At 37.4% G+C, this 9,757-nt stretch overlaps 1 protein-coding gene across 1 annotated transcript; it reads right to left on the bottom strand.

Moving 5' to 3' along the window:
- Positions 1–4,274: 4,274 nt before the first annotated feature.
- On the bottom strand, positions 4,275–6,903 carry LOC134656080 (homeobox protein MSX-1-like). Its single transcript, XM_063511598.1, has 3 exons — positions 6,425–6,903; positions 5,331–5,497; positions 4,275–4,538 (listed from the first exon to the last, which is right to left on the bottom strand). Exons 1-3 carry the CDS (start codon positions 6,561–6,563, stop codon positions 4,275–4,277), a joined length of 570 nt encoding a protein of 189 aa, XP_063367668.1. The 5' UTR covers positions 6,564–6,903.
- Positions 6,904–9,757: the final 2,854 nt, after the last annotated feature.

The following is a 9,757-nucleotide window of genomic DNA, read 5'->3' as shown; positions in this document are numbered from 1 at the left end:
AACGATTAAGTCTATTTTAGCAAAATAAATACAACCATTTTACAAATAAATACAATTTTCTTTTATTTCATTCGAAACCATCATAAAACAGGAAAAATATTATATGTAAGTACTTATAAAAAACAATAATTATTAGACCGTATCCCACAACCCCATAAAATATACAAAAACGTGTTAGATGTAAAATATTTGCTAACAACTTACAAAGTATCACTTACAAGTTAATCTGCCATCATAATGGTTTTGAAAGCTCATTTTGTGGCGTTGTGTTGTATGGCGGTATGGGACAAAAAGGCCCTATTCTGATTCATTCAATCGTAAACCCCATATTTATCTATTATTTCCTTTATACAAAAGTATGTCAGTCAAATTTAAGTCGTTATACGCTTTGCATGGAGTCCAATATTCGTTGACGTGTATGAAAATGGATTTATATTGCATATCTTTTAATTACATTTAAAATTGAAGCGTAGTCTGTGCAGGTCATACATCAGAAATCTATACTGAACGGTCAATATTTCCATAAACATTCGGCGTCAGCACTTGATATAATTCGCATACGTACGAGTAGTAAGTATACCTACATACCTACTTTTTTGCAAGTGCATTTTGGAGATTATATAAAGAAGAGGTAACTAGAGTTCACTGTATGACATCACAGTAGTTTATGGAACTGCTACATAATGCCTAATTATGTACAGTTACATACACTGCTTTATCTACATCAATGTCAGCTTCAACAAAATAAATTAATTTTATACTAACAAACCTACTAAACGTCATGACACGCATCCGTAGTTTTTTGTAATTCAAGACAAATTAGAGTTGGGGGGCGACTGCCATATTCTTCGATATCTATCAAATCAAGAAACATGTATGTAGAAACACAAACAAATATTAATTAATAGCCGCGTAAGACCCAGGGAAGTTTTAGTGCTTTTAAATTGGACCTTTTTTTATTTATATAAGAGTTAATAACTCGAATTTTATGTGTATTACTTGTACAATTACGCCGGGACTTACGAGGATAAGATAGGATTCATAATATATATACGTAGTGTGTCAAAGGTCTGTTTGATTTCAAACATAGACAGAGAGAATCATACTATCTTTGTCTAACACTAGTACTAGCACCCAAAAGAAAAGGATGAGTATAGTTTTTTTTTGTTCCTATTTACTGACAAGATTTGGTTGACCCAGTATACGAGGGGTGTTCAAAATATTCTCGGTATGAGAATGAAAACAAACAAGTACGAAAAGTTTGATATTTTTATTTTTCAATATACTCCCCCCCTATGTTCATACACTTAAAAGATCGATCAATTATTTTTTTTAATCCCTCGTAAAAATATTTTTTATCTTTCGTGTAAAAATGCTCCTCCACTGCCGCCTTCAATGCTTCATCGTCAGAAAATTTATTTCCACGCAGATCCTTTTTAAGATTGGGGAGCAAAAAGAAGTCGCTGAGGGCTAAGTCCGGACTATACGGTGGGTGAGTAACAGTTTTAAACCCACATTCAACAATAGCTGCCTTGGCAATATGAGCAGTATGGACGGGGGCGTTGTCATGCAGAAGCAGAATACCTTTGGTTAACTTTCCTCGCCTCTTTTCTTTAATTACATCCTTTAATTGACGTAGAATGTTAGCGTAGTACTGTCCTGTGATATTTACACCTTTTTCTTTATAATCGATTAGTAATACTCCTTCACAATCCCAAAATATCGTGGCCATGACCTTGCCAGCTGAAGGGATGACCTTGAACTTCTTGGGATGAGCTGAACCCTTAATGTGCCACTGCATGGACTCTTGTTTACTCTCTGGGTCATAATGATGAACCCAGGTTTCATCTCCAGTAACTATTCTTTGCAGCACCTCATCAGGATTTTCACCGCACAGGTCAATAAAATCGGAACAACAAGCTACACGCATGTCTTTTTGAAGCCGAGTCAGCATTCGCGGAACCCATCTTGCACTTACTTTTGACATATTAAGATGGTCATGTATAATATCATGTACGGTACCAATAGAGAGATTGGTTACTTGTGCTATAGATTTTACCTTCACTCGACCATCTTCCAATATAAGTTTTTCCACTTTATCAATATTTTCTTGTGAAGTAGCTACTACAGGCCGGCCAGGTCTAGGGTCATCTTCAATACTCTCCCTTCCGCGTTTAAACTCGCTTGACCACTTTTGAATGGTAGATAAAGAAGGAGCAGACTCACGGTAAACACAATCCATTTCCTCTTTTATGGTTTTTTGATTTTTACCCTGTTTTGTCAAGAATTTTATCACGCATCGATGTTCTAATTTAGTTAACATTGTCAATTCGCACATGATGTTCATGTTTGTTCAGCAATTGCAGAAAAACAAAAGACCATCTCGGTTCGAAATATACTTTTTTTTAATGTCAATGAATAAACCGTAGCGGCCAGTAACGAAAGAAATTTTAGAAGAGGTCGTAAGATATCAATACCGAGAATATTTTGAACGCCCCTCGTAAATACATATTAATATTATAGCAGAATCTTACATAGTACTTACTAGACGACGAACTATAATCTCACATTATATTCACATTTTTACTTTTTATAGTCAGATGCGGTGTGTGTCATCGCTATAAACAGATAAAGACCTCTTACCATTGACCAGTAATCTGTATTGTACTAACGCTTATCTACGGGACCGGTGAATAACTGGATTGACCCTTACTCGTAAATACTTGCATAATAGGTATACCTATGAGTTTCCTGAGAGATAAACAATGTTTAATTGGGATGAACCACTCCCCCGAATTGAGTTGTTGTTAACCTATTCTTTGTCGTCAACGTGATGTGATATACGGATCAAAATGAACTTTATAACGCCAAGTAAATGGTTAATTACTTTATCATTTGCCTTATATGTAATAAATATAGAGTTTTTAATTAACGTTCATCCCCTCCATACTCCGCAAGCTGAATACTACTAGGTATAAGTATAGGTCGTGCTAAAAAATCACGGCGTCGAAATAGGTGTTAGGTAGGTATTAGGACTTTAGGACATTTAACTTTAAAAAAAATATATCGTGCTACTTTTTATTACAATCGAATATTACGATTGTGATAGTATTTTCATATATATTTGTTATCTTAGAGTTTTGGTAAACCCTCGTTATTTCGTGGTGTGCGGAAAAGTAGTTTCTTACCATTAGCGTATATTTAATTTGTATGCCAGTTTTACCTGATTTCACTTACATTTTTGTGATTCTTAAGTAAATAGTACCGCTTAGTAACTACCATGACTGAAATACACGGATCTCTAAAGTCAATTTTTTTATTCGGTAGACTAAAATGACATTTCATAGTACATGAAATGACATTTTATGTTCATACCTACTATTAACTGTCATTTCAGTCTACCGAATTAAAAAACCGGCCAAATGCGAGTTGGACTCGCGCACGGAGGGTTCCGCACCATCAACAAAAAATAGAGCAAAACAAGCAAAAAAACGGTCACCCATCCAAGTACTGACCCCGCCCGACGTTGCTTAACTTCGGTCAAAAATCACGGTTCATGAGATACAGCCTGGTGACAGACGGACGGACGGACAACAGAGTCTTAGTAATAGGGTCCCGTTTTTACCCTTTGGGTACGGAACCCTAAAAATAGACTAAGTAAATAGTACCGCTTAGTAACTACCATGACTGAAATACACGGATCTCTGCAAAATCTTAAAGTTAATGAAACTTAATTGGCGAGTATTCGTTTGACCTGTTCTCGTAAAAATCTCTTTGATACGATTACAGTCGGCATACTTAAGTGATTGTAGTAACATAAACACTGATAAAGAATTACATAAGATTTATTCATATTTAATTTAATAATTTACACATATTAGGTATCACAGTTACTAAATGCTCTCTTTCAATGATATTTTATCTTATATTTTATATTTTTTACAATGTTGTAATCACTTAAATTAAGTACTTAACACATTACTTATTCTGATACAACTTTAATAATTATTCGACAATATTTTACCTACACACCAATCTCTGGAGTCTGGCTGGACACACTGCATACCTAGTTTTTAAGATTCGGTAGACAACCAGGAACTCTTATAGTTTCAGTTTGAAATTCGGGATCCACCTCTTGGCCATCTTAAAAAGGGGGCTTAAAAGATAATTTTTAAAGTTCCCTAGTAGTTTCAGGACCCACTCAATAGTCGCTCGCGACCTACCAATGGGTCGCGTCGCGACCTATATTTTGGGAAATGTTGAGCTATTAGGTACTAATCAACCGTCTCAATATCTACAGGGGAATTCTCGTCCGCAGAGTCTCGACTTTCCTCACTTTGTTCAAATGTAGCTTCAAGATCTATAGAACTAATTTGTCTCGTATAACCCTGAGTACTGTTAGCCATTTCACGAGTCCACGTGTGGGTCACTGTCACTGGTAGTCTCGAAGGTGGCAGCGCCACGCCGCGGGGAGGGGCGATGTTGGTGCATTTCTCTCTGCGCTGTCTCGCTCGACGGTTTTGGAACCAGATTTTTATCTGCAACAGTTTCACACATAGCTGTGTTTAATGGCGTATTGTTCTCACTTACGGTATTTATTAATATTAAAACTTTGGCTTTATTTCTTTACTTTCTGCGTAAAATATGGAAATATAAGTATACGAATTTAAAACGTCTTAATAATTTAAAAAAAACGCGTTTTATTTTAAGAGCGAGTCGTTACCGTAAGTAAATCGGTTGGCTTAAATAAAAGCCTGAAGTAATGTAATGAGGTATGTATGAGGTTTTTTTTTACCGAATGCAACTGATATTTCGTACATTTATACTCGTAAGTTCAATGACACTCATTGATACGAGCCTGGGTTTGGACTTCGCACATTTTATCGCTCTCCTACTTATTCAGCATAGAAGAATAAAGCTTACCCAGCTACCAGCTTGGCCAAATTGGAAATACCTGTCATTAATGTAACAATTGGCTGGTAGCCCGGACCTACCAATCTGCCTGGATCTAGAGGAAATACCTGGATTACCTGGCCTCGTAGATAATATACGTTAATACGCCAATCGCTATTAACGCTGCGTAGCGAACGAAACGCAACTGTCACGGTCACACTAATAATTATGGAAGGGTGATAGAGAGACACAAAGCGATTCGATGGCGAAGCGCAAGCGATTGTCACCTTGGCTAAGCGGCCGCCTGAATAGATAGATGCAAGGACGATGTAATCGCCTGAAAAGCCTAAATAGTGGTAATTACCTGCAAACTTCCAACTCAATATCTGTGCAGAGTTAACTTGGTCCGACTTAATACTTGGGTGTATCTAACTTACTCTATCATCTCTTAGCTGTAGAGCTGCGGCTAGGGCTCGCAGCGCCGGCGGTGCTAAATACGGCGCACGCGCATAGGCCGCCTCGAGTGCCGCCGCCTGCGCCGCGGTAAAAGGAACGCGTGCGTGGCGCCCCGACCGCCGTTGCCGACACACGTTGTTTACTGCTCCTGTACAATTTAATTATCAATATTAGATTTTGTAAAAAAAAAATATGTCTGATATCCTAATAGCGGAGCGAAGCGTAATCATTTAGAACACTTCACGCACTGGCAGTTACCAATAACTGTCAATTGTATGGCTGTACGTACCCTAGCGCCAACTTTACCCCCAACAATAACCTTAGATCAGTCAGCAACGGCTCAAATATCATAGCTCTACCATCATAAGCAATGAGATTAGAATTACTGGACACTTGGACAGGGGCCCGTTTCTCAAAAGCTTGTAACTTGTAATACAAGTGGAAGTCCCTTTCTGAGAAAAGCTGTCAAAAAGTGACATCCGCTTGTATTATTACAAGTTGAAATCTTTTGAGAAACGGGCCCCAGTTCTCAATGAACTGTATAGACTGTAGGTATATTATAGTTAAATACTCTTATTAATATAAATATTTACAATTTTTGCCATTAATTAGCACAGCAAACGGCCCGCGTGACCCCGAAACTGTTTCTGTTTAAACTGCTTTCCAGAAACTTCTGTCTAAACCACGCAGCCATGTGATAACCTCAAGTTTGAGATTACAGAACTCGGACTAAATCGTGAGAAATTAACTGAAATATTTATCCCACCAAAACATTTTCATGTAAAATGTTGCCCGAAAGACGAAACCATAAGGCTCGCGCTGTCAAAAAGTTATCAGATTTCTTGAAGAGCCAAGCTTCTAACTCTAAAGCCCTAACTTCACAAACTCTGCACCTTAGTATAAATATATGGCTTGGCCGAGGAAATAAGTGAGTAAACTCTAAAGGGGCCCACTGATTAACAGTCCGCCGGACGATATCGGCCTGTCAGTTAGAACAAAAAATTGACAGCTCCGAACAACTGACAGGCCAATATCGTCCGGCGGACTGGTAATCAGTGGGCCCCTTAACACTAACGTGGAAGCCGCGGAGGTCGGTACCGCGTGCAGCACAGCCAACTAGGAGTCTCCGGCGCCTCGCGACTCGAATCCGCACTCAAAATCCGCTCGATACTGAAATCCGTTCCCCTAGAACTTCGCACAGGAGACACGTCCATCTTTTCACAGACTAAATGGGCCGGCTTTTCGACCCTTCAAATATATACACGGTTTAAGGGAGGTCTCTCCCATGCCCCGCCTTGCAGGGGATGATTTTGATACCCCATATAGATGTTATCAGTGACCGCAGAAAGGGATCACGCCTCGCTGGCTCCAGGAGTGTTGTGACGTAAACTCATTCATACAACAAATTGAATGGTAAACGATACTGTTTGCACACAAAAGAATGTTATTACTTTACTAGCATGTGGGAATTAATTGTAATTTAAATGTGGTTCGCGATTGGTAATACGATACTTGCGTATTAAAATTGCATTAGGGTTTCTGCCGCTTCCAATTATTATTAAATAAATAAATAGTAATATTATAGGACTTTCTTACACAGATTGACTAAGTCCCACAATAAGCTCAAGAAGGCTTGTGTTGTGGGTACTCAGACAACGATATATATATAATAACACTGATTTAAACTTTCACGGTTTTTACACATTATTAAATTGTCCAACGGGACTTAATCGCGTATCTAAGTTTTAAGATTTACCTCCGACGTTTCGAGGACGGCGTTGTCCCCGTGGTCTCGGAGAAGACTGGCTTAAGGCTCCGGTTAACGATTTTAGAGCCAAAATGTAAAATTGATAGATTTAGTCGTTGAAATTGTACTCCTTTTGTTACGTAATATCTAAATAACAAGTATTGGTTTCTATTAACACGTCTTCTCATCTTGCCTTTTAATAATAAGATCCCGAGCGTGCGTCACCGGCAATATATGACGAGAAGGGGCAGTTTTTAAAAATTCATCAAAAAATTATAGTTATAAGTTATAAAAAATTATGTATAAGAACAGTTTCAGGAAATATTGTAGATTGTTTAAGTATCAAAATTACGTTGAAATTAAGTTGATTTTCACGAAAAATGTTCACTTGTTTTGAAGTAATTTCTGGTGGAAAAAAAATTGGGATTTCGTCTAACTTTCATTTCGTCAATATCATATAACAAAAAGCGGCCAAGTGCGAGTCGGACTCGCCCATGAAGGGTTCGTATTTAGGCGATTTATGACGTATTAAAAAAAAACTACTTACTAGATCTCGTTCAAACCAATTTTCGGTGGAAGTTTACATGGTAATGTACATCATATATTTTTTTTAGTTTTATCATTCTCTTATTTTAGAAGTTACAGGGGGGGGGGGACACATTTTACCACTTTGGAAGTGTCTCTCGCGCAAACTATTCAGTTTAGAAAAAAATGATATTAGAAACCTCAATATCATTTTTGAAGACCTATCCATAGATACCCCACACGTATGGGTTTGATGAAAAAATTTTTTTTGAGTTTCAGTTCGAAGTATGGGGAACCCCAAAAATTTATTGTTTTTTTTCTATTTTTGTGTGAAAATCTTAATGCGGTTCACAGAATACATCTACTTACCAAGTTTCAACAGTATAGTTCTTATAGTTTCGGAGAAAAGTGGCTGTGACATACGGACGGACAGACAGACATGACGAATCTATAAGGGTTCCGTTTTTTGCCATTTGGCTACGGAACCCTAAAAATTTAGTCTATGCAAGTTGGAGTACAGGATATGTGTAATACAAAATTACCATTTTTAGCAGTCCAAAGTTTACGAAATTTACAAATAAGATCGACTAAATCAGTGCTTTACGCGCGTTTACCTAAACGTCCATCACAAAAAAAATCATTACTAATTTAGTGAGTCAGTTTACAAAAAAATGATCTGTACAAATGCAAGATAAGAAGACGTGCTAATAGATACCAGTACTTGTTATTTCTATTACGTAACAAAAGGTGCACAATTTCATCGACTAAATCTATCAATTTTACATTTTTTGTGACTAAAATCTTCTAACCGCGCGAGTTTTTCGAACTACCCGCACTTGGTCTTGTTTATCCGCTTGAACGTTTTGCGCACTAGGGATGTCACTCTGTCGACACACAACACTAACGATATTCGATTTATCGACTGTCGATATTCGTTTACGCTTACATTTACTAATGACTGGATTCCATGTGGATGAGATCTTGAAACCCTCGTCCCGATTGAAAGTACTATGTTTTTTATTTCAATGGCTTCCCGTACTTTCCTGCTGGATTAATTACCTAATTATATATGTGTCGACGGATCGGTAAATCGTCCACCGCAAATCATTCTTCAGTTTCATTCAATGTTCCCTGTTCCCGAAAACTTACTAGGAAGGCAGTAGGTAGGTTTAACTTTCGGTATTATTCGGAAACAACAAAATTATTCATAGTCATAATAAATATTCCCTTAGCTGAAAAATTTATTAATTGGAGTAAAGTCTCTAACTGTCAAGATTTCTATCTTCTGAAGAAACTTTGGTACATTGCCCGATAGTTTCCAAGAATCCGATAAAGTTCACCAGATTACAAACCGACGCAAACATTGTTTTATAATACGGAATCATGCGCAAAACTTGTGGCATCTAAAGCGGGGTCTTTAACCGATTAATCACAAGTGATGTAATCACGTTATCTACTTTTGCTCGCTTGTTCAAGTGCCACATTATTTTATTGTGTAACTCGTAACAAAGGTACGGGCTATTGACAGGGCGGTTGTCCACGCAACCCTATTGTACTTTAAAGTAGCAAAATGGGTCGAGAGATTGTACTGATAACATTAAGTTTCAAAATGAAGGCAGATGTTCTGCTGAATATTCGTTTCATCTCAATTATTGAATGGTGACGGCAGGCGTATCGATTTCCTGTGTGGGAAAAATAGTAATTTAGCTAAATAAGATTTGAGTAGACTCTGACCACGCTAACTTTGCACAAACTTGAGAATAAGAATGCATCCATATCTCTATAAACTCCATACTTGACGTAGCACTTGGCCTGGTCCGACTCAACATATAATAACAACACATTGACGATTTGTACAACGTAGGTATGTCTGTCTGTTTATGATATGTATGTACATACCTACTTATTTATAGCAAATGCTTAATTTAAGTGTTCCATATGCAATAGCAATGAAAACATCCTTTAGGAGACCAGTGGTATGAAACAGGGCAAAGTTATGTAAGGCTCTCCTTTATGGAAGCTTATCTATAGGTACCTAAAGTGACCCCCCGTTTTCATTGTCCTGCAGGTGTATTCATTCACAAAGTATCACCTATCTTTCTTTTTCATTACTATTTTCTTGACATTATAAGATTA

Source organism: Cydia amplana, chromosome 17, assembly GCF_948474715.1.
Source record: "Cydia amplana chromosome 17, ilCydAmpl1.1, whole genome shotgun sequence".
Lineage (NCBI taxonomy): Eukaryota > Metazoa > Arthropoda > Insecta > Lepidoptera > Tortricidae > Cydia > Cydia amplana.
The sequence above is the reverse complement of the archived record's forward strand: the minus strand, read 5'-3'. Positions and strand labels throughout refer to the sequence as shown.

Coding starts and splice junctions, on each gene's coding strand:
- LOC134656080 (XM_063511598.1), bottom strand. CDS start 6,563: ATGGACGTGTCTCCTGTGCGAAGTTCTAGGGGAACGGATTTCAGTATC. Junction 5,498..6,424: donor CCGACCTCCGCGGCTTCCAC/GTTAGTGTTAAG, acceptor TAAATTGTACAG/GAGCAGTAAACAACGTGTGT. Junction 4,539..5,330: donor TACAGCTAAGAGATGATAGA/GTAAGTTAGATA, acceptor AAACTGTTGCAG/ATAAAAATCTGGTTCCAAAA.